At 45.6% G+C, this 26,463-nt stretch overlaps 1 protein-coding gene across 1 annotated transcript in view; it reads right to left on the bottom strand.

The window, feature by feature from the left end:
- LOC143940230 (dehydrogenase/reductase SDR family member 4-like) overlaps positions 1-25,317 on the bottom strand; it is a 185,905-nt gene extending 160,588 nt beyond the window's left edge. Inside the window, exons 1-2 of the mRNA XM_077461402.1 lie at positions 25,220-25,317; positions 23,448-23,616 (exon numbers count right to left, since the gene is read on the bottom strand). Coding sequence (XP_077317528.1) covers positions 23,448-23,616; positions 25,220-25,317 — 267 coding nt within the window. The remainder of the gene's footprint in view (positions 1-23,447; positions 23,617-25,219) is intronic.
- Between the last annotated feature and the right edge of the window lie 1,146 nt (positions 25,318-26,463).

The following is a 26,463-nucleotide window of genomic DNA, read 5'->3' as shown; positions in this document are numbered from 1 at the left end:
ATTTGAGACAAGTCAACAACAGGAGTCTGAAGAGGAGTCAGAGGAGGATGGTGCAGGGGCGGATGAGGAGGAGCAAGAAGAGCATGCTTTAAACCTCTCTGGGATCCCTGTTGTTGTGCGTGGATGGGGAGAGGAGAACGAGGAGGACAACATTATCCTGGATGATGAGCAGGAGCCTGGCCACCACACCGCTTCCAGTTTAGTGCAAATGGGGGCCTTCATGCTCCAGTGTTTTAACAGGGACCCCTGTATAAAAAGCATAAGGGTCAAGGACCAGTACTGGGTGGCAACGTACTTAGACCCCTGGTACTAGGGATGAGCTTCGTGTTCGAGCCGAACATACGTTCGACTCGAACATCGGCTGTTTGCCCGTTTGGCGAATACCGAACGTTATGGGCCGTTCGCGCCAAATTCGTGTGGCGCTCATGGCCCACAATGCACTGCGCCATCGCAGTGCATTGCTGGCTCATGATTGGCCAAGCATGCACTGTGACCCCCGCATGCTTGGCCAATCACAGCGCCGGCAGCGAGGAGAGCCATGATTGGCCACAGGCAGGATGCCTGTGGCCAATCATAGCTCAAGCTGTGTAGTACACACCCCACACTATATAAGGCCGCCAGCGTGGAGTAGGAGTTAGTGGGTGTTCTCTGTGTACCTTCAACACAGTATACACCGTTCGTTATCAGCCGATTTAGCGTTCTTGCTCTTCTGTAATTGAGCTTTTAGCAATCTGAAGGAGTTTGTGGGTGTTGTCTGTGTGCCCTGACCGCACTATACACCATTATATCCACCTATATAGCTAGCTATATTGCTCTTCTGTAATAGAGCTTGCAGTCAGCTGTAAGAGATTGTGGGTGTTGTCTGTGTGCCCTGGCCGCAGTATACACCATTATCTACCTATATAGCTCTTCTCTAATTGAGCCATCTGCCATCTGCAGGAGTTAGTTGGTGTTGTGTGCCTCCAGCACAGCACAGAATACACCAGTATCTACCCTTTAATTCCTGTTCTATAATAAAGGCATCTGCAGGAGTTAGTGGGTGTTGTGTGCCTCCAGCAAAATATACACTACCCAATTGCTGGTTTTCCCATCTCCCTTCAGGCCATTACCATGTCTGGAAGGCCAACAAGGAGAGGCAGACAGGCGCGAGCCGATAAAATAGGGCAAGCAGGCTCTGTGTCTAGAGACAACAGTGCTGGTCGTGCACGCGGTGCATCGTCATCATCAGCACGTGGCCATGGGACACGCTTGTCCTTTTCGGCAGCTGGACATGTTGAGCTGCATCATCCCGAAGACTTGGTAGAGTGGATGACCAAGCCCTCTTCATCCTCCTCATCCTCTCTCACCCAGGCTCAGGGTACTAGCAAAGAAGCTGCCAACGCATCGTCTTCCCTCGCCTCAATGTCATCATCAGTGAGTCCTTCCCTAGACCCACCACGGCCTCCTGAGAAGTCCCCTGAACTCTTTGAGCACAGTGTTCAGTACATGCTCCAGGAGGATGCCCAGTGTTTTGTAGGCTCTGATGATGATACTCAGCTAGAGGAAGGCAGTAGTGTGAGTGCAGAGAGAGGGGATGCTGAAGAAGGACAGCAATCTGGCAGTCATGTTCCACAAGCTGCAGCATACTGCCAGGTTTGCTCCAGCGATGAAGAGGGAGGGGATGATGAGGGCACTGACTCCACGTGGGTGCCTGGTAGGAGAGAAGAGGAGGAGGAGGAGGAGGAGGAGGCGGCACATGTCCAATGAGGCAGGATGCCCTCCGGGGGCCAGCTTAGGGGCAGCACACCGACTGAATCACACCGCAGAGCTCCGCCTGTGCAGGGCGCTGCCTCTGCACGTTATTCTAAAAGTTCTTTGGTGTGGGCCTTTTTTGAGACGAGTGCATCAGATCACACTGCTGCTATTTGCAACATATGTCTCAAGTGTATCTCGCGTGGCCAAAACATCAGCCGCTTGGGCACCACATGCTTGACCAGACATATGTTGACCTGCCATGCAGCTCATTGGCAAGCGTACCTCAAAGACCCACACCAAAGAATAAAGCGGACCTCTCCTTGCTCCTCATCAGCTGGTATCTCCAACCCCACTAGACCTTCAGTCCTCTCTGAAACCTGCTCTGAGAGGAATGAAGGTGTAGAATTAGGTGTGTCACAGCCAAGTACTGCTGGACACTCTACTAGCAGTACATCCACGTCCGATTATAGCAGGCAAATTTCCCTGCCCCAGCTGCTGGACCGTCGAAAGAAGTTCACTCCCAGCCATCCACATGCCCAGCGGTTGAATGCTAGCTTGGCTAAATTGCTAGCACTACAACTGCTGCCTTTTCAGTTGGTAGACTCGGCCCCCTTCCGTAAGTTTGTACAATGTGCGGTTCCTCAGTGGCAGGTCCCCAAACGCCACTTATTCTCATGGAAGGCGATTCCGGCTCTCTACCAGCATGTGAAAGGCAATGTCCTTGCCTCGCTGGACAGGGCGGTCAGCGGTGAGGTGCATATTACCACTGACTCATGGTCCAGCAGGCATGGACAGGGACGTTACCTGTCTTTCACGGCCCATTGGGTCACTCTTCTAGCAGCTGGAAAGGATGCAGGACAAGGTGCAGTAGTGTTGGAGGTTGTTCTGCCACCATGCCTCCAAAATGCTACTACTGGTTGTGACACACCTCTCTCCTCCACCCCCTCCTCTTCTTCTTCCTCCGTGGCCTCTTCCAGTGCTCTGTCCTCAGAACCAGCAGTGCTCCGTAGGCGTTCAAGAGGCTACAAAATTATGCAGGCAAAACAATGCCATGTCGTGCTTGCGCTGGTTTGTTTGGAGGACAGGAGCCACACTGGGGCAGATATTATGTCAGCTCTGCAGGGGCAGGCTGAGAGGTGGTTGACGCCACGCCAGCTTAAGCCAGGAATGGTGGTTTGCGACAATGGCACCAACCCCCTCTCCGCCCTCCGACAGGGACACCAGGTGGAACTCAACGTTGGCCATGCTGCAGCGGCTGCACACGCAGCAGAGGGCCATCAATAAGTACCTGTGCGACTACGGCACCAGGACAGGTTCAGGGGAGCTTGGTGTTTTCTCACCATGCCAGTGGGGCACGATCAGGGATGCATGCACTGTCCTGTCACCATTTGAGGAGGCCACAAGGATGGTGAGCAGTGACAGTGAATGCATTAGTGACAGTGCATGCATCAGTGACAGTGCACCTCTTGTCCACCTGATGGAGCATACGCTGCATGGAATAATGGACAGGGCACTTGAGGCAGAACAGAGGCAGGAAGAGGAAGACTTCCTTGCCTCTCAAGGCCCCCTTTATCCAGACAGTGTTCCTGCTGTCCCACCCATCACACAGGAAGAGGACGAGAAGGAGGAGGATGATTGTGTCAGCATGGAAGTGGAGGCTGGCACTTAGCATCAGCAGCAGTCTTATAGAGATGATTTAGAGTCCCAAAAAACCCGTGGACTTGTACGTGGCTGGGAGGAGGTAGCTGCGGATCATGTTGTCCTTCGTGACCCAGAGGACTCCGGACCGATTGCCTCAGCTAACCTATGCTGCATGGCCTCCCTGATCCTGCAAAGCCTGCGGAAGGATCCCCGTTTTCTTCGGATCAAGGAGAGGGACCATTACTGGCTGGCCACTCTCCTTGATCCACGGTACAAGGGTAAGGTTGCCGACCTTATCTTGCCATCGCAGAGGGAGCAGAGGATGAGACATCTCCGGGAGGCCTTGCAAAAAGGTCTGTGCAATGCGTTCCCAGAGACTGGGAGGTTACAAACTCCTGGTCCTGGTCAACGTGTTGCTGAGGCATCCGTCAGAAGGAGCGGTGGAAAAGGTGGCCGTCTGACCGATGCTTTCAGACAATTTTTTAGTCCGCAACCCCAAGGTATGATCGGTTCCAGCAACCATCGCCAGCGTCTGATTTACATGGTGCAGAAATACCTAGGGGCAAGGTCAGACTTGGACGCCTTTCCCACCGAAAATGCTCTGGCTTACTGGGTCTTGAGGATGGATCACTGGCCAGAGCTTGCACAGTATGCAAATGAGCTACTGGCCTGTCCTGCATCCAGCTTTCTTTCGGAACGCACCTTCAGTGCTGCTGGTGGCTTTGTTACCGATCACAGGGTGCGCCTGTCCACCGACTCGGTTGATCGACTGATCTTCATAAAGATGAATCAGTCTTGGATCACCCACAGCTACTAAGCACCTGAAGCTGATGTAACCGAATAATTTTTTTTTTTAAATATCACATCCCTTCAAGACTGCCTATGCTGATGCTGAGTGACTGTCCTGTTATGTTGACTGTCTATCCTCTTCCTCCTCCGCTGATATGTTGGAAGAACATTTTTGGTTCTGGGTGATGCCACCAGACCAATTTTTCAGCCCCTGTTTAACAGGGGCATTTAATTACAATTTTTGATGCAATGCTTTGCAGCAGGGCTCATTCCTGCACTACAACTAGAGTATATGGGAGAGGTTGCAGTGTCGTGGCACCAGCACCAGTGCCTAAGGCCCAATTTTTCAGCCCCTGTTTAACAGGGGCATGTAATTCTTGATATATAATTTCACAGCAGGGCCCGTTCCTGTGCCCAACGAGAGTAACTGTGAGGACTTAGTGTTATGGCACCAGCACCAGCACCAGCACCACAACCACCAAAGGCCCAATTTTTCTACCACTGCTCATCAATGGCATGTAATTACAATTCTTGATATAATCGTTCACAGCAGGGCGCTCCAGCCATTTCTGCAGAGCATATAGGGCAGGCCCCTACTTTCAAACATCCAACTTACAAACGTCGGCTACTTGCAAACGGAAGAAGACAACAGGAAGTGAGATGAAAAAAGACGGACGGCAAAACAAATTATACAGGGGTGATAACCCTTCCCTATGTTTTCCAAAAAGCTTAAAAATAGATTTTTTGACTGGAGCTACACTTTAAAAATATACCAGTTCAAAATTACAAACAGATTCTACTTAACACAGCAAACCTACACAGTCCCTGTCTTGTTTGCACCGCCTGTATACTGCTGTTCTGAGTATATAGGGCCTGGGGGCCCCACGTCTTTCCTTTTTTAATATAGATACGGGGTTCCCCTTAATATCCGTACAAGACCCAAAGGGGCTGGTAATGGGCAGGGGGGGCTACCCATGCCATTTTTCTCAATGATTTTCATCCATATTGCCGGAACCAGATATTACATTAAAACCGCAAGCAGTTTTAAATTACTTTTTTTCCGTTAAATGTCATTTTGTGCAGGGACTGTTCTAAACACGGGAAACACGTGACACTTCACAGGCATACTATAGACACCCCCAGGCACAATATTTAAAGGAATATTTAACTTTTTTTTTCACTTTAATTGTCATTAAAATCAGTGCTCCCGCAAAAACGGCTGTTTTTAAAAACATTTTAGGCATTGATCCATGTCCCCTGGGGCAGGAGCCAGGTCCCCAAACCCTTTTTAGGACAATATCTTGCATATTAGCCATTACAATTAGCACTTTTTATTTCGAACGTTCGAGTCCCATAGACTTCAATGGGGTTCAGTTCGTACGAATTTGCGGTCCGTTTCGAAAGTTCTGAATGCGAACCGAACCCGGGGGGGTGTTCGGCTCATCCCTAGTGTAGAGTAATACCACCACCACCGCAATAGAGAAGGGGAGAGGAGGCTTACCAAATGACGTGGACTCAGGAAGGCTTACGCCTCTCGAGTCGTTTAGGCCAGTAGGTTCGTACATCTAGTATGTAGTCTCCCGCAAATCTTCAGATCATGAGGTCATCCATGACAATCCTCCTGTAGTACTCATCCCACGAATATAGGGGGCTCAGGTATCATAGACCATGAAAGTAAAAGACTAACATAGCGTGATACCGTTTTAACATCCAATTTATTAAAAAAATCTTAATAAAATTAAACTCACATTTAGTTCAATCGTAATGGCATAATCAGAAAGTAGCGATGTCTGCAAGATAGTAACCTACTGAAAAGGCGAAAACAAGGGATAGCAGAAAAATGTAATGTGTATGAATGAACTGTAATGCCACGTACACACGATCAGACTGTCCACCGGACTTAGCCCGGCGGACAAACCGTTGGAAAGTCCGCTGGACTTTCCAAACAAGCGGACCTGCCCACACACAACTGGACTTTTCCGGCGGACTAGGTCCGCCGGACTATGGGAGTCCGCCGGACTTTTGAAATGAACGGACTTGCCCACACACGGAGGCGAAATTGATACGTCGCTGGCCCCATCACCTGGTATGGACTTAAAGGGGAAGCCTTACGCCGAAAAAAACGGTGTGGGGGTCCCCCTGAAGTCCATATATGACCCTTATCCGAACATGCAGCCCATCCGGTCAGGAAAGGGGGTGGGGACGAGCGAACGCCCCCCCTCCTGAGCCATACCAGGCCGCGTGCCCTCAACATGGGGGGAGCTTTGGGGAAGGGGGGCCGCGCGGACGTTTGTTGTCGGGGTCTGCGGGTGGGGGGCTTATCGGAATCCAGGAGCCCCCTTTAATAAGGGGGCCCCCAGATACCGCCCCCCCCACCCTATGTGAATGAGTATGGGGTACAATGTACCCCTACCCATTCACCTGGTAAAAAAAATAAAAAATAAAAAAAACACACTACACAAGGGTTTAAAATAATTTATTGCACAGCTCCGGGGGGTCTTCTTACTGGACTCCTCCGCTATCTTCTGCTAGCTCTTTTACTAGCAGAGGAGCCCGGATTTCTTCTTTGTCACCCGGGGGTCTTCTCCCCCTCTTCGATTCTTCTTGCTGGGCCTCCGCTTTCTTCCTTTAGCTCTTTTACTAGCGATGGCCCGGTCTTCTATCGCCACCTCCTTCTCTTCTTCCTTGAGATGTTGACTCAACGCCCTCTCTGGCCGCAGAGGAAAGAGGCCATCGCTAGTAAAAAAGAGCTAAAAAGGAAGAAAGTGGAGGCCCGGCAAGAAGAACCGAAGAGGGGGACAAGACCCCCGGAGTCGGAAGAAGAAGAAAGCTGGGCTCCTCCGCTAGTGAAAGAGCTAGCAGAAGATAGCGGAGGAGTCCGGCGAGAAGATCCCCCAAGACAGAAGAAGACCCCCGGAGCTGTGCAATACATTTTAAACCCTTGTGTGGTGTTTTTTTTTTTACATTTTTTTACCAGGTAAATAGGTAGGGGTACAATGTACCCCATACTCATTCACATAGGTTAGGGGGCCGGTATCTGGGGGCCCCCTTATTAAAGGGGGCTCCTGGATTTTGATAAGCCCCCCGCCTGCAGACCCCAACAACCAACGGCCAGGGTTGTCGGGAAGAGGCCCTTGTCCTCATCAACATGGGGACAAGGTGCTTTGGGGTGGGGGGGCTGCGCGGCCCCCCTTCCCCAAAGCACCCCCCCCATTTTGAGGGCACACAGCCTGTACGGCTCAGGAGGGGGGTGCTTGCTTGTCCCCACCCCCTTTCCTGACCGGCCGGACTGCGTGCTCGGATAAGAGTCTTATATGGGGACCCCCAACGGCATTTTTTTGGGCATAGGGCTTCCCCTTTAAGTCCATACCAGGTGACGGAGCCAGCGATGTGTCAATCTCGCCATCGTAGGCGGCGATATCGACTTCCTTCTCTATTCCCGGTTACCTGGAGCCACGTTCAAAATGAACGAACAGACTTTCCTCCATGTGCGGGAAAGTCCGTTCATTTCAAAAGTACGACGGACTAGCACACACGGCCAGATTGTCTGCCGGACTTGCAGTCCGCCAGACAATTTGAGTCAAAACTACTTTCTAAGTCCACCAGACTTTTGGGGGGAAAAAAAGTCCGCCAGAGCCCACACACGGGTGGATAGTCTGATCGTGTGTACGCTGCATAACTCTTACTGGTTGTACCTGTGCTCAAGAGTGTGAGAAAATAAATCGGATACGAATCGTTGAGCCGCTGACGTGACTAGATTCAAATCAAACTGTGATGGGTATGAAATGGATCTGAAATAAATTGTTGTAGAGTATGAAATTAATCCGATACGAAATGGTTGTAAATTATATGAAATTAATCCAATACGAATCAGTTGTATGAAATTAATCTGATACAAACCGGTTGTAGAGTTTATGAAATTAATCAGATATAAAGAAGACTGTGGAGAGTATGAAATGGATCCAATACGAATCGTTATGCCATGGACGCGACTAGATTCAGCTGTAACGTGTATGAAATGAAACCCAAATGTGAAACAAACCATTTGTAAATTGTATGCAATGAATCCTGATACGAATTGGTTGTAAAGTGTATGAAATGAAACCAACATGAATCGGATTGTGCGACTATAAGGGGAAGTAGCAGTGAGGTGAAGGTTTTAATGAATGAATTGAGACCATGACTGAACTTCGAAGGAAGACGGGGTGTGTTTTCTTTTTCGTGTCATAGAGTCGTCAGAGGTCGAACATTCGTGCAGCCGTGTTTAAAGAAAATAGAGAATGCACAAAGGACTCGATATGAAGTGACTGCTGGAGCTGGGGGGAATGAAAGGCAACATGCGAACGATACCTGTAAGGCTGAAATGATGGGTGCGAATCGATACGTTGTTGGTTTGAGTGGATTCGACTCAAAGTGACAGGTGCGTAAAATGAAATGAGTGAAATGTTTGCCATGATATAGGCATGAATCAACAAACAATGAGTCGTACTGTGAAGCACAGAATGAAATGAGGCCAAGACAACTGGAGTGCACCGGGAGGAATTGGTGCATCTCGGATGCTACTGGATTCAAATCGGAGAGCGGTACATAACAGTAAGATGGGGCGGGAGGAAGAGGGGAAGGAAGGGAGATAAGATAATAGGTAAGGGTCATAAATATGGAAGAAGATATAAGATGCACATATCATATACAAATCACATATATAGTTTATGGTTTGGAAGAAGTGTGATTGGGGAATTTAAACAGGAATCATAGGGACACAAGGGAGGTGATTAGAATAAGTGGGTGGGGCAAGCATATATTTTGATATAAATAAGACAAATTAATTTAAAAATAGATGTAAAACATCACCCCCTATGCTATGGTAGCATTTTGAGATGGAGGAAGGATGGGGAGGGCAATGGATTGAAGGGGGAGGAGTGGGAACAGAGGCCAATGGGGGCTGTACCCATTCTCGGGACTCCCCATTGTTTAGGTTAAGTGGGAAGGAGGTAGTGATGAGGAGTGGAGGGAGAAGTATATAGAGGGGAGGGGGTGGGGGATAGGGGAAGCATATGGTGTGATAGGGTACCACTATATTATATTAAATATCCTGTGCTGTGGGATGGGGGGTGAGGAAGAAGAGGATAAGAGAGGGAAAGATCTATTTGGTGGGCTTGTTTATGCTATGTGATGCCTCTTAACAGGGGTGAGGAGTAATACCACCCCCACCCCCCCACGGAATGGCAGGAGAACAAAAATGATAAAATGACAGTGGAGCCAATATGTGTTTTAATGATGTGATGTAAAATTTATTTTTGAGGCTGCACTCTAGAGTAGACATAGATAAATGTGATAGTAGAAGTCTGTAGGGGGGATGGAAAACATTCAGTTGGAGAGTGGACAGATTGTTTATAGAAGGGATATTTAAACTGGATGGGGGGGGGGGGGGGGAGTGGAGAGGGATATAGGAAAATTAAGCTGCATCAGAGGATACAAATATGTAAGGAAATAGCTGGGGTGCTATGCCACTCTGGCCATAGCTAGTCACTCCCTACACTCGACACCTACGGGGAACTAAGTACCCTTAGGGTAGGTGCTAGTTTTAGTTGTTCCCCCCTTTTTTTTTCTTTTCTTTCTTGCTGTGCCCTGGTCCGGAGAGGATGGAGGGATTACAGGTAACATCATTAAATGTTAGAGGACTTAATATTCCCGAAAAATGTAAAAATGTTACTGAATGACCTAAAACACCTTAATACAGATGTGGGAATGATCCAGGAAACACACCTGAAGGTGGGAGTATTACCCTATCTTCAGAATAGACATTTACCAAATGTATACCATGCCTCTAATTGGGAGGCTAAAACTAAAAAAGTGTTGCTATTCGAATTTCCAACTGAATTGCTTGGTCTCTGATGGATAAATGTCTGGACTGAGGGGGAAGATCTCTCTTCCTCAAAGGTTTTATAGGTAGTGTAAAGGTCACCTTAGCTACTGTTTATGCCCCAAATGTGCATCAAGATAGCTTTCTGGATAAAGTTATATCAAAACGAATGGAATTAAGTGAATTGATCTTAGGGGGGGGACTTTAATGTTCCCCTAGATCCTAAACTAGACACTTCCACTGGAACCTCTTCAGTGCCTAGTGGAACTAGGAAGCGTGTTCTTCAGAAGTTTCACAAATTTCAATTGATAGACGTTTGGCAGGCCCTGCACGCAGAGGAAAGGGATTATACATATTTCTCCAACCCCCATCAATTATATTCCCAAATTTAATTTTTTTTTTTAACACCACAACAGATACTTCCTATGGTACAGGATATATCAATAGGAAATATAACCTGGTCAGAAGATGCGCCAGTTACGATTAGGATTTCTTTGCTGGGTGCAAGCCAAAACGACAGAATGGAGATGGCGCTTAAAAGAAGATGTTTATTACAGTATACCGAAATCTGAGGGGATCTGACTAAAGAAATGAACTGGTATTTCCAGACTAATGAGAATGAGGGGAGTGACCCGGGAATAGCATGGAGAGCCCATAAAGCTTTAATTCGAGGAATCTTAATAAAACATGGCTCCCGATTAAAGAAGGCCCGAGAAGAACAAACAAAAAAGCTATTGGAAAAGATACAGGTCAGGGGGCGTGGCTTGGAGCCTGAGGAAGGTGGATGCGTAAACCAGAGCTCCCATTCCACGAGGTCCAGCTATCAGCCACAAGACTGTCCCTTTAGCTATCAATATGGGGAGCACACCGCAAGGCATACCAGGGGTCCATTCCCAATCACCCAGGAGCCAAGACGCCTACCCCGGCCCGCATATCCCGGAGATATTCCGGGCTAGGCCCAGAGGTACCACGCAGGACCCGCAGGCCGCGGCGCACAAGGCTCCCTCACCAAGCAGGCCAGCGCATAGATCCAGGAGCCACAGCCCGCAAGCACAATCCCCTGATCCACACAAATCTCAGGCTCTGAGCATAGCGGACCTTCGGGCGGTCGCAGCAGACATCAAAAGCGCTCCGTCAGTGGCCATCTCTGAGCTCCGTGCGGACTTCCACACTATGGTCATGCAAGTAGAGGAGGTGGGGGAGACTCAGGCCCGCCATGACGCTTTACTCTGTCAAGTCCAGCAGATATCGGAAAAAAATTCTCTAGAGAATTCCATACCCTCGGAGATAGAGTTAGCAACAGTGAACAGTCTATGGGGGACATGACCACTACCATTAATGAGCTGGTAGATGCTCATGACGACAACTTAGAAGACAGGACGTGGATAAAGGCCAAAATGGCCGACTTAGAAGACCGCTCATGGAGGAACAACTTCAAAATCTGAGGTATCCCCGAAAATATCCAAACGCCAGACCTTAAAAAATACACCACCAACCTCTTCTCTACTCTACTACCGGATCTACCGGCCATTGAGCTTACAATCGACTGTATACATCGTATCCCAAAACCGTCCTTCTTGCCTCCACAGACCCCCCCCGCAGAGACGTACTAATGAGAGTCCACTTTTATCACACTAAGGAGCAAGTTTTATACGAAGCCAGGTCTACGGGGCAACTGCCGCACCCGTATAATGCCCTCCAAATATTTGCAGATCTGTCTAAACATACATTAGACATGAGAAGGCAGCTATCAACAATAACGAACCATAAAATTAAATATAAATGGAAACAGCCATCCAAGCTTTCTATACAGAAAGATGGTACCTCCTACATAGTGTCATCAGCCGAAAAGGGCCTGCGCTACTCCACACCTGGGATATTATCACGGAACCTACACCTCCCGTGGGAGCGAAAAAAAACCTGGAGAGACTCACACCTCAATGGCATTGACAGGTTCGCTAAACCTTGCCTGGTCCAACGAAGCTAACCGCCGCAATGCTTCCCTATGTCGGATCCATACTAATTGGCCCTCTGACTTTTCCCCTCCGCAGCAATGTGCACATTCCACACTGCTGCACTTTTTGGTTTATTTTTGGTTATGTTCACTTTGTTTGTTAGTTTGTTTTTTGTTTTTGTACACAGCACCTCACCGTGCATCAATACCAGTGCACCACCTTCGCTGGCCTCAAAATGCAGTAGGCCACTGTAACAGCGCCCACCTTGATCTACCACAACTGCTCTACAGCCGAATCCCCTTGCACCTACCATCGGATCTAGTGAGTACTATGATACATCGCATCACCACCACTACCACATGACCATGAAAGTTTTATCTCTGAATGCCAACGGGCTTAACCACCTGGCTAAAAGAAACTCCCTATGGTGCAGAGCCAAAATGCACTCTTGTCAAATTTTATGTGTGCAGGAAACACACTTTAAAAGAGGCAAAGAACCCAAATACACACATCCTGACTTTCCACATATCTTCTGTGCATCGGGTACTTACAAAACCAGGGGGGGTTCTTATAGCTATACACTGCTCCGTAAACTTCAAACTTCAGGAATCTATCTTAGACATCAATGGCCGCTACCTCATCCTGACACATCCTGACAACATTGACACTGTTCCCCTAACCCTAGTGACAATTTATGCGCCTAATTGCAAACAACTATCATTTTTGAACAATACAATGTGGAAAATCCGTAAGGTACAGAAGGGCTCTCTAGTCCTCTCCGGGGACTTCAACATCATTCATGATCCAGAGCTGGACACATCTAACCCCAAAACGAGGCATCATCTCACAATGGGACCGTTTTTACTCAAAAATGATCTCTACGATGCCTGGAGATGTCACCATCCAGGAGATCGTGAATATTCTTACCATTCACCAGTTCATAATACTTACTCGTATCGATTATATATTTACTGACAAATGGTTATTACAGAGGGTTGTGGAGTCTGACATTGCGCCCATAACATGGGAAGATCATGCCCCTATTAGTATCACACTCCAACTAGTGAACTCACAACCAACGCACAAAGTATGGAGGGCCAACGCTCAGCTTCTAAAAACACCTAACTCAGCAAAAGTCTTAAGCCAACAGATTGCAGAATTTTTCACAAATAATGTGGGCTCGGTGTCAGACTCGGCTACCCTCTGGGGTGCCCATAAGGCATTCTGTAGAGGGATTCTCATACAATGAAATGCCCAGGCTAGGAAGAGGAGGACGCAGCAAATAGATTCCCTCACCACTGATATAAAAGCTCTTGATGCCCTAAATCAATTACAACCAACCCCACAATTAAAACAAAAGCTTCTGACACTGCGACAGGGCGGTGTTATTAGACGTATATGAAAAACAATACCACAAACTGAAAGCTAGATACTATCATAATAATAACAAAGCAAGTAAAGCCCTGGCGAGACGGATTCAGGGTCGCCATATCAAATCCAAAATTCCATACCTTCACCACCCTGTCACTAAGACCAAACTACAAGACCCCCAGTCTATAGTGGATGCCTTTAGTTGCTACTACAACACACTATACAATTTGGAAACAGACCCAAGCCATCCCCACCCTACACATGACTTGATACAGAAATTTTTAGCTACAGTCCATTTGCCATCTCTCACCGCTACCCAACTTGAGGTCCTTAACGCCCCGTTCACTGTACAGGAAATCATAACAATTGAATCCCTCCCAAATGGCGAATCCCCTGGCCTAGACGAGCTGGTAGCAGAATACTACAGACTCCTTAAAGATACTGTATCTTATCTCCACACTTATGCCAACTGTTTAATGATGCTGCCTCCTCCTCGACATTCCCTGCCTAAATGCTTAAAGCTCTAGTGGTCACCCTGCCAAAACGGCCGATGTCCCCCAAAATTTTTGACCAATATTAGTGATGCACCGAAATTTCGGCCGCCGAAACATATCGGCCGAAAATGACCTTTTCGGCAATTTGCCGAAAGAGAAAAACGGCCGATAATGGAGCCGAAAATGGGGCGTGGCCTGGGTGGGGGTGGGGCTCCACCCCCCGCCCTGGTGACGCCCATCATGGGGGGTGTATAGCGCAGGAGAGCCGCCTCCGCTGCTTGTTTGATCACAGCGCCGGGAACATCACAGCTTTCATTTCAATAGCTGTATGTTCCCGGCCGCGCGCCGTCACACGCAGCCCCTCCCCCTTGTCCGGGCACTTAGATAGACAGATCATCCGCAGGATTGGACGGATGATCTGTCTATCAAAGTGCCCGGACAAGGGGGAGGGGCTGCGTGTGACGGCGCGCGGCCGGGAACACACAGCTATTGAAATGAAAGCTGTGATGTTCCCGGCGCTGTGATCAAACAGGCGGCGGAGGCGGCTCTCTTCCCTACACAGGCTGCAACAAAAGGGGACACACAGGCTGCAAAGGGGGACACAAGGGGACACACAGGCTGCAAAGGGGGACACAAGGGGACACACTGGATGCAAAGGGGGACACAAGGGGACACACTGGATGCAAAAGGGGACACAAGGGGACACACTGGATGCAAAAGGGGACACACTGGCTGCAAAGGGGGACACACTGGACACAAGGGGACACACTGGCCGCAAGGGGACACACTGGCCGCAAGGGGACACACTGGCCGCAAGGGGACACACTGGCCGCAAAAGCGGACACAAGGGGGGACACTGGATGCAAAAGGGGACACAGGGGGACACACTGGATGCAAAAGGGGACACAAGGGGACACACTGGATGCAAAAGGGGACACAAGGGGACACACTGGATGCAAAAGGGGACACAAGGGGACACACTGGATGCAAAAGGGGACACAAGGGGACACACTGGATGCAAAAGGGGACACAAAGGGACACACTGGCCTGCAATGGGGGACACTGGCCTGCAATGGGGGACACTGGCCTGCAATGGGGGACACTGGCCTGCAATGGGGGATGCCTCCTGTACCACGTCCTCTGTCTCTGACCATCTCCTGTACCATGTCCCCAGTCTCTGACCATCTTCTGTACCATGTCCCCAGTCTCTGACCATCTTCTGTACCATGTCCCCAGTCTCTGACCATCTTCTGTACCATGTCCCCAGTCTCTGACCATCTTCTGTACCATGTCCCCAGTCTCTGACCATCTTCTGTACCATGTCCCCAGTCTCTGACCATCTCCTGTACCGTGTCCCCAGTCTCTAACCACCTCCTGTACCGTGTCCCCAGTCTCTGACCATCTTCTGTACCATGTCCCCAGTCTCTGACCATCTCCTGTACCGTGTCCCCAGTCTCTGACCACCTCCTGTACCGTGTCCCCAGTCTCTGACCACCTCCTGTACCGTGTCCCCAGTCTCTGACCATCTTCTGTACCGTGTCCCCAGTCTCTGACCATCTCCTGTACCGTGTCCCCAGTCTCTGACCACCTCCTGTACCGTGTCCCCAGTCTCTGACCACCTCCTGTACCGTGTCCCCAGTCTCTGACCATCTCCTGTACCGTGTCCCCAGTCTCTGACCACCTCCTGTACCGTGTCCCCAGTCTCTGACCACCTCCTGTACCATGTCCCCAGTCTCTGACCACCTCCTGTACCATGTCCCCAGTCTCTGACCACCTCCTGTACCATGTCCCCAGTCTCTGACCACCTCCTGTACCATGTCCCCAGTCTCTGACCACCTCCTGTACCATGTCCCCAGTCTCTGACCACCTCATGTACCATGTCCCCAGTCTCTGACCACCTCATGTACCATGTCCCCAGTCTCTGACCATCTCCTGTACCATGTCCCCAGTCTCTGACCACCTCCTGTATAAAAATATTTTTTAAAAACAGTCATTTTCGGTATCTGTGCTGTTTCGGTATCGGTTTTGGTTTTCGGCCTAGTGTATTTTTCATTTTCGGTATCGGTTTCGGCACCAAAAAACCCATTCGGTGCATCCCTAACAATATCTCTCTTAAACACCGACATAAAACTTTATGCGAAGACGATAGCGACGAGACTGATGACTTACATGCCCCTGCTCATCCACAGAGACCAAGCGGGCTTTACCAAAGGATAACAAACTTCCGACGCAACCAGACGCCTGATTAATATTATCCACCATGTGGACCACTCTCGAACACCTTCTCTGCTTCTTTCTTTGGATGCAGAGAAGGCGTTCGACAGGGTCCATTGGGGATATCTCCAACAAGTATTGACTAAGTTTGGATTTGCAGGACACATCCTTTCCACTATACTAGCCCTATATAAGCAGCCCTCAGTGCAAGTTTATATCAATGAAATGTTATCCCACCCATTTGATATTTCGAACGGCACGAGGCAAGGATGCCACCTCTCCCCCTTAATTTTTAACTTAGTCCTGTGATAGAGGAGTCAGAGCGAATTCGCTCTGCCAGGGGTTCAATAATTAAGTATCGGAACGACAGACCATAGTATAAGCCTATTCGCAGACGACATAATCCTTATACTCACGAACCCTATTACTTCCCTTCCAAGGCTACAAACTATATTAAAAGAATTCGGATCTATCTCATATTATAAAGTGAATGAGACCAAGTCACACATCCTAGATCCTAGATCCACTACATATCCCTACAAATGGACTGACGACGGAATCCCGTACCTAGGTGTAACTTTAACCAAAACTTCAAATAGATTATTCGATGCTAATTTCCATCCCTTTAAAAGACAATTCAAATCGGAACTACAATCCCTAAGCAAATTTGAATTCTCATGGGTAGGTCGCCTTGCAGCATTCAAGATGTTGGTGCTACCCAAACTGCTATACCTGTTTAGAACTCTCCCTATCCACCTTCCTAGAAGCTACGTAAATTCACTTCAAGGCATTCTGGGCCGATACTTATGGCAGAAAAAGAAACCCCCGAAGTCCAAGACAAACACTTATCAAACACAAATCGATAGGTGGCTCCTCCATCCCAGAACTCAACAACTACTACGACACCACTGTTCTAAGTCAGCTGAAAGAATGGTTCAGCCCCTCACCCACCACACTTTCGGGAAACATAGAGAAAACACTTATATCTCATTCCAATCTACAACACTGGCTACTGAGTCAAAGACCCAAACAACCCGTCCCTACCTACCTTCTGCCCACAGTTAAAGCCATCATCGTGACATGGCACCGTACCATTGCATACCAATGGAAAGACACCCCGACCACTAAATTAAACCCACTTCTGACGATCCTCCACACATTGATCCCTAACTTCCATATTAAATCATGGAATATACCAGCAAACACTAAAATCAATATATTAGATGACCAAGTGTCCTTGAAACCGTACAATCAACTTCAAAAGGACTTCAATCTCCAAGCGCCCGCTCAGTTTACTTACCTTCAAATGGCACATTGCCTTAGCACCAACCCCCAGATCCTTGCCCGCATTCCCGTCAAAATCTGGACTTACTTATCTAACCCTACTGCAGGTATGAAAGGTATATCAACTATCTATCCCATATTAAGTGAAAAGAATATATTTACTCTAATATCCCCACTCTCTAGATGGGAACAAGACCTAGGATGCCATTTTACACCATCCTAATGGATAACCTCCCTCCAATCGATTCATAAGGCAACAGCCTGTTCCACGCTACTGGAACTAACCCAAAAAAGAACCCAACGGAGATACCTAACACCGTCGCTCTTATCAAAATTTGGGGGTACTACCCCAGCTACTTGTTAGAGGAAGTGCGACCAAATAGGGTCGTTACTTCATATTTTCTGGAACTGTCCTACCTTACAAGAATATTGGAAGGATGTTTTTCGGTTGATTTCCAAAGTAATTGATACCCCTCTCCGAGCCTCCCCAGAATTGGCTATACTCAATATAAACATTAACCTTACCCCCCCTGTATATCGCAAAGTAGCAACACATATACTCTTGGCAGCTAGACTATCACTTACTAGGAATCCCCGCCCTTGGGGGTTGCTTTAAACCTGAGCGTGAAGTTTTGCATTAGTACATCGCACTCCTTTAAAAGTACCATACAAAAAAAAAAAAAAACTACTGCCATTAAATGACAGATCGACAGCCTGCTTTTGTTTGTAAATAAAGTGGCTTAGGATCACAAGTAGCTTCATTAAATATGGTAATGACTATGGAGGAGCTTTGGTTTCGGATTGAAGTTCATTTTGATCCGAATGCAGCCCATTTATAGTTCAGCAAAAAGGTGAACAAATTGACCAAAATTTGGCCAATTCACTTGCCTGCTCTAAACTCCTGTTGATGCAGCCAAAACTCTGTCATTTAGCAGCACTATCACTACTGCCTCTAAATGATAGATACCCACCAGCTTCAGTTTCAAATTGTAATGTCACTAAGGATTCAGGTTTCCAAATGCTATTGTATCATAGTTCTGGTGGGTTTTTGGTCAACACTCGTCATTATTGATGTTGTATTTACGTCGCTTGACATTGGGGAGGGAGGGTTGCAGGCTTGCTGCATGCCTGGAGAAATGTATTTTTTGCATTTTTAAGAGGAACCTTTCATAAATATTTTTAACCTTATCATTGGAAGGGTACATTGTAAAGGGGAGTGGTAAAGCTTCTGCTCGTTATGGTCCCTTTCCCCTATATTGATGGGGACAAAAGCTTCATACATACATCCTATCCTCCAAAATATGTGAATTATCAGAATCTGAAAGTCCCCCTTAAAAGAAGGGATCCCTAGATATTGTCCCACACATGTAAAAGTATACATAATACCCCTTTTTATTCAATTACAAAAAAAATTAAATAGCAAATTAAACATAGGCACCAGTAAAAACCTCCTTTACTAAAAAGAAAACCAATGCCCTCCAATAAAAGACATGCCCCACAAGGGAAAACCAATGTCAATCATTTCATCCAGCAAAGTGGATCCCGAGTCAATCATAATGGCAATGCCTGAAGACCTGCCACCACACTGCTATGACAAATCTGCCCAGCCTCTACTTCTGTTGCAGATGACAAGACCCTGTTACTGCTGGAATGTAAACAGCTCCATGAAATCTTGGTCAGTCAAAAATGGTTCTGACCATATTTGGTCAATTACTTCACCTGAGATTCATCCCAGCTTGTTTACAATGTGAAATAATCTAGTGGGAAGAAGTCCCTTACTAATACCACAAATAAATTACAGACTTCCAGCTACATCAGACAACATCATTTGTAGACGAAACTTACGTTGGGAGGATGACGTCCTGGCGTCATCGCGACCCGTTTGTGAACGGGTATATGCAAGCTGGCCGACGAACTGCTTTTAATGGATGCCTTTTTTCACTTATTTCTTGTAAGTGCAATTTTTTATATCTAATAAATTTGTCTATATGGATTCACACTATGGTTGGCTTTCTTCCATCCCTATGAGCCCTTGATTGGTGTGTGCTCTGTGTACCTGCTGAATCCCTGGCTTACCCTTGGTGCTGACTACAGAGAGGTGATGCTGCTGGTTTGGTGTATGGATGCTAATCCATCATACAGGCTTATCCAAGCTTGCCCTCCGGTAAGCGCGTTATTCATGTGGTGGTGGATCACATCAGGTGGTGTCTGTTTATCAAGGATTTCTACTCACTCTTCACTTGGATTTATTGGATTTTTTATTTTTTTGGACTATCAAATTTTTACTGAGTTTTGGTCACATATTATATACACTTTTCTGTCTTGGCACCAGGTTGATTCATCACTAATATCCTTTGGTTAATTTTTGTTTAATTTGCACAGCTTTTTCTCTCTTTTGTTCCAGCTGCATCAGCCAGAGGTTCAGGCAGGTAGGGGAACTGACCAAATCTGGACAGATTGTTCACCTTTTCACAACTTGCGAACAGGCTGGGTTTGGGTCGAACTCATGTTTAAGCCAAACCCAAAACATAATTCCTATATTTCACACTAAAAACAGAGAATAATTGGTGGGTGTGGGAATATATTTATAGAATTTGCAGTTATTTGTTATTGCATGTGGTTTACACAATGCAAAAAATAGAATATTGCCATAATAAATAAGCTTCTTATATAAATTGCAAATAAATGTACATTTTGGCAAACTAGTAAATTACGGTATTAAAGAAAATATTTTATGCAGTGTTAAAAATGCAGATATTCTGAGATGACTCCCTAATCCATGCATATAATTGTTCTGAATACTAGACATGTGCATTCGTTTTCGTCCGAATGCATTTTCGTCAGAATTTCAGCTATTTTCGTTTTCGTTTTGACAAACGATAACGAAAGCACAAAATCCGAAAAACGAAAGATCCGACATAAATAAATGCTTTATTTTCGTTTTCATTGTTACAACAGTTCGATATAGAATAGGAGATTCGACATGACTCTGACAACAATCTGTGTCTATAGAACCTGTGGTCGAATGTGCCTAACCTTACCTCTATTAGTCCAAGATTATATAGAGAAAATATTCGACAGAGAGAAAAGATTCTGCAAGTTACTGTCCTAAAAAGTGTTTGGGGACCCGGGTCCTGCCCCAGGGGACATGCATCAATGCAAAAAAAAGTTTTAAAAACGGCCGTTTTTTCGGGAGCAGTGATTTTAATAATGATTAAAGTGAAACAATAAAAGTGTAATATTCCTTTAAATTTCGTAGGGGGGGGGGGTTGTCTATAGTATGCCTGTGAAGGGGCGCATGTTTCCCGTGCTTAGAACTGTCCCTGCACAAAGTGTCATTTATGCAGGAAAAAAAGTCCTTTAAAATCACTCGCAGCTATTATGAATTGTCGGCTCCGTAATACAGAGAACACTCATTGAAAGTCATTGATAAAAAAATAAATAAATAAATAAAAAGCGTGGGGGTCCCCCAAATTCAATTACCAGGCCCTTCAGGTCTGGTATGGATATTAAGGGGAACCCTGCCTCAAATTTAAGAAAAAATTTGACGTGGGGTTCCCCCTAAATAGCCATAACCAGACCCTTCAGGTCTGGTATGGATATTAAGGGGAACCCCGCATCAAATTTTAAAAAAAATTGACGTGGGGTTCCCCCTAAAAATCCATACCATACCATGTGGCATCCTCCCAATGTTGAGGGCATGTGGCCTGGTACGGTTCAGGAGGGAGGGGGGGGCGCTCTCTCGTCCCCCCCTCTTTTCCTGCGGCCTGCCAGGTTGCGTGCTCGGATAAAGGGTCTGGTATGGATTTTTAGGGGGAACCCCACGTCAATTTTTTTTAAATTTGACGTGGGGTTCCCCTTAATATCCATACCAGACCTGAAGGGTCTGGTTATGGATATTTAGGGGGAACCCCACGTCAAATTTTTTCTTAAATTTGAGGCAGGGTTCCCCTTAATATCCATACCAGACCTGAAGGGCCTGGTAATTGAATTTGGGGGACCCCCACGCTTTTTTATTTATTTATTTTTTTATCAATGACTTTCAATGAGTGTATTACGGAGCCGACAATTCATAATAGCTGCAAGTGATTTTAAAGGACTTTTTTTCCTGCATAAATGACACTTTGTGCTGGGACAGTTCTAAGCACCAGAAACATGCGCCCCCCACAGGCATACTATAGACAACCCCCCCCCTACGAAATTTAAAGGAATATTACACTTTTATTGTTTCACTTTATTCATTATTAAAATAACTGCTCCCGAAAAAACGGCCGTTTTTAAAACTTTTTTTTGCATTGATACATGTCCCCTGGGGCAGGACCCAGGTCCCCAAACACTTTTTAGGACAGTAACTTGAAAATTAGCCTTTAAAATTAGCACTTTAGATTTTGAACGTTGGAGTCCCATAGACTTTAATAGGGTTCTAAAGTATGCTATATAGTTAGCTCTGTCGAATCTTCTTTATACATTCGACAGACACCATAAGCCTTCCAAGACAGATTCGACCGTAATTCATGTGGATTTTCGGACGCATGCAATTTTTGAACGAAAAACGAAATAAATAAAAACGAATTTCGGGAGTAACTAAATAAATTAAGTTTTCGGACGAAAACGAAATTCCGAAACGAAATATTTTCTCTGCACATGTCTACTGAATACCACTTTTGTATTCCTGTGTTGCTTTCTTACAGTTAACTGTAGTAAACCACATTGCATATTTTTGCCTATTAATGCTTTACATGTAAAGCTATGGACAGTCTTGTAACTTAGTATTTGGCACTATCTAGAGGCCAAAACCAGGAAATGGACTTGGAATATTTTCCTTCTCTATAAAACTTAATAAGGGACAGGAAGTGACTGTTTACTTTTTATTTTGACCTATCTACCCAGAATCCCGGATGACCTACCCAGGATCACCCTGTACGGAACTGCATGCTGGGCAGGCTATAAAAGAGCCCGCGTGGCCATTTTCTTGCTCTTTCTGGACGCATGGCCTGCCTGTAAGGACCTGTGAGGAGGTCTCCAGGGAGCACAGCCTACAGCCACTGCAGAGAGGAACAAATACAGACTCTGCCATTCATCTGATTGCTGGAGAGACGGAGTGGCTGGATCAGGAAGGATCCAGAGACACCTGTTGGAGCATCAGAGGCACCCGGTTCATCGTGCAGAGCGGAGCGGTGTGACGTAGCCGCCCGGTAAGGCAGAAAGCGTGCACTGGAGTAGACTTGTTACATTCTTCAGATCCAGTTTGGTGAGAGGGCTAATTCCCACAGTCTATTACGCATTTTCATATTTCTAGATCCTAACACAGTGTTGCTGGGACCTGTAGTCCCAAAGGAGGAGAATCTAATAAAGACTGAGTTTAAGCAGGCCTCAAGCCTATCCTTCACCTCACGTTAACACTGTTATTCATAAGCAATTATATCAGAGATAATTACAAGTGGATCACACTACAGGAACAGTTTCAGTATTCATCTCAAATTAACCCTTGTTATGCCACTGCCGGATTACAAATTTGTTACTAACACAAATAGCTAGCAGAAGAAAGAAGATCAAAGGCTATCTTATATTGCAAGGCCTTGCACCTTTATTAAATTAAGGGGAGCTCCCTTGTAGTTGTGTTGCATCATAAATTATTTGCATTTCTGTATTCAGTTTGAGTGTGCTGGAAGTGGGAAGGTGCCCAGCCAGGCATTTGCATCCTGAGCACCAGTCCCAGTTGGAGACACATTCTTAAGGTATTCACTGTACTGTTGCACTACGTTAGTGGAGCAGTCCAGTTGGTTTAACCCTTTGTATACACTTATTCTTCAGTAAACTTAATTTGTTATTTTAATCATAAACAGTGAGTTGGTGTTATTACACAAATGGAACCTGAAGTATCAGAGGTGAGGGTAGCTCCAGGTGTCCGGGATGGCCAGTGGGAAAGCAAACAACTTTGCAGCTCCCAAGGGAGTAGTGCGCTTCACATATATTTTTTTTATCTCTGATAATAACATTCTATACTCAAACACAGATTTATGCAACACGGAACACGTGACTCCTTTAGTAAATCACTCCTTAGTCATTTTTTCCACCTGACATTTCTCTTTCCATTGCCACTAGTTTCTCCCGATCTTTTTCATTGCCCACATGACATTGAATTCCAGAAATGCTTAGACCTTCTTCTTTCAGCTGTTGGACAGCTTTATCCACATTTTCTGTCTTACGACTACATATAAGCACGTGAGCCCCATCTTGTGCCAAACGTCTTGCTATAGCAAAGCCAATCCTAAATGCGAATAAATAAGGACAGTTAAGGTGACCTTGCAGGTGAATTCACCACTTTAACACATGCACGAGGAATGTTCACCTGCAGTGAAGGATTAGTGAATATCACATTATTTGTTTTATGAATAGGCCTCTATAATTTATATTAAAGCTCAAACAAAAGTAAACTAATACCTTCATGCAGGTAATTATTAAATGTTAAAGTGATTGTAAACCCACATTTTTTTTAACAAACATGTCATACTTACCTGCTCTGTGCATAGGCTTTTCACAGAGCAGCCCTGATCCTCCTCTTCTCTGGTTCAATGCTGGCAACCCTGTGTCCTCCCCCTGTAAACTGCTTGCTATGGGGGCATTTGTGTGGGCTTGTGTTGTAATATATGTGTATTATATGTTGATATAGATATATATATATATATGTGTGTATATGTGTGTATATATGGGTATATATATATATATATATATATATATATATATATATATATATGTGATAAGTATCATATGTCTGTGTGTATGTCCATGTATTTTATATATATATGGTGTTAGATGGACACATGCAAGATTGACCAGGCCAGATTGTCCGAGCCAACTCAATTACACATATCAAAGGGGACTTGTTGACCAAAAGATTGTTAAGGTGGTTTCTGTTAATCTAATTACGCACATTGAAGGAAACCTGTTGGTATTAACATGCAAGAATTTAGATTGGGGTATAGGCCTTATTCTATACACCAAAAGGTTGTTAAGGTGGGATCTGTTAATCTAATTACGCATATTGAAGGGAACTTGTTTATGTTTATATGCAAGAATGCAAATTAGGGTAGTTTATGACTACAGCTGTTCACGGCTAGGAGTAATCTTTTGTCACTATGAAAAAAACACAAGGAGATCAAAGCATTTAATTGAAAAGGCCAATCAAGTTGCTCAGCCATTCAATGCTTAGGATATATAACATGGCAGTCAGTCTTGTTTGTGTGTGTGAAGGCACCAAGGTCTGAGGAAACATGGGGCTCTGAATATTTACTATATTGATAATATTTACTCTGTTGGATTGGTTCATCTGTTGTAAGACTTTGTTCTGTATTGGAAGTCAATAAAGTGCATCTCTCTGGAAGAATTGGGTTGCTGCGGAAGAGTACTTATAATAACAAATTAATCATCTACCCAATGCTATACATATATTATATCACTACAGCTTGCTCAAGAGCCACTTTCTGTGTCCATTGACAAACAGAGCAGTGCTTGGCCCTGCCCCCCGACTTCCTCTTCACTGGCTGTGATTGACAGCAGCAGGAGCCAATGGCTTCCACTGCTGTCTCTGAGTCAACGAGGAGGGAGAGAGCGGAGCAAGCTACTGCTCTTGTACACAGCACTGGATCAAGATCAGGCTCAGGTAAGTATAGTAGGGGTGTAGGGGGGAGCGGATACAGAGAATGCATTAGGGTAAAAAAATATCCAGCCTTTATAACGACTTTAAAGCCCAAATCCAGGCTGCTTTTGAATGTAACAATGCAGTGGGATTCTTCATGTGTGCAGCTTCTGGGGGACTGCACACATGAAGAATAACTAACTGAATGGATATTTTTAGAATTTCTTTAACATACCCATATGTTGACCCAGTCACAATGGCCACTTTATCTTGCAAGGGTTTTTGATATTTTGCATTTGCATTTGATTTTATCAGGTAGTTTTCTGGAGACATCTTCTAACAGCTGTTACAAAATAAATAAATAAAAAAAGCAAACAGTAACTGCACATCAAACTAGCAAAATAATAAATAAAAAAATGCTTTAGTTGTATCTATAATTTAGAAGAAAATGTCTTTGATCTTGGTTTGGTATTGCTATTTTCTTTTGTAAAACAGTTACACTTAAAAAAACACGTAGTCTTAACAAATTTTAACATCACCACACTGTCCTTTATGGTCTTATTAGCAAAAAATAGTACATCACTCTCCTACTCTTGCAGGTAATAAAATGTTCAGAAATAATCATAAAGAAATATAAAAACAAATAATAAAACAAGCAATGCATTCTAAAACAACATTATCATGAATAACAGTACATACTAATCATTTAAAAGCTTAATGCAGGTGCAATACCTTTATGTGTGCATGAATTTAGTTCCAGATGCAAGTCTTCATTCTTCACAAATGAAATTAGAAAATCCCAAGCTGTCTACTTTAATATCTTAAGGCTGGGTTCACATTATCTTTGCATGCGGCTCCCCGTTCACTGTTTCAGCCCAAATTTTTGGCTGAATTCAGACCTTAAATGGACCAAAAGACGCACAGGCCTCCTGTGCAAATTCCCACCGGAGATATGTGAACCAGCTCAATAGAAAGCCGGTAAAAATCTCCTGCTATTGCAAATTGGATGCAGGGAACCTGCATCTAATTCACAATAGTGTGAACGCAGCCTAATAGGGGGCTGAATAAAAATAAAAAATAAAAATGTCTCTTCACCTGCCAATATGAAATAGCCCACACCCTTAGGGCACTTTCACACTGAGGCATGGGGGCTTTACCGTTGGTTTTTTGGGGCTTTTTTTGAGTTAAAAGCACCCTGCTAGCGGCCACATAAAGGGTTAATAGCGCCCGCAAAGCACTGTTGCCATGGCCCTTTGCAGGTGCTTCGGCAGTGCTGCCCATTGATTTCAATGGACAGGGGCACTTTAGGACAGGGGAGCTAAAGCAAATTTAAGATGCTTCTTGCAGGACTTTTTTTAATGCCCCACAAACGCACCACTCCAGTGTGAAAGTCCTCGGGCTTTCAAACAGGAGTCACAGGAGAGGAGCTTTACAGGCCCTTTGCGGGAGCTATTTTTAGCGATATAGTGCCTGTCGTGC

This window comes from Lithobates pipiens, unplaced genomic scaffold, assembly GCF_037356315.1.
Source record: "Lithobates pipiens isolate NorthernLeopardFrog02 unplaced genomic scaffold, aLitPip1_a1.2 Scaffold_3, whole genome shotgun sequence".
Classification (NCBI taxonomy): Eukaryota; Metazoa; Chordata; class Amphibia; order Anura; family Ranidae; genus Lithobates; species Lithobates pipiens.
The sequence above is the reverse complement of the archived record's forward strand: the minus strand, read 5'-3'. Positions and strand labels throughout refer to the sequence as shown.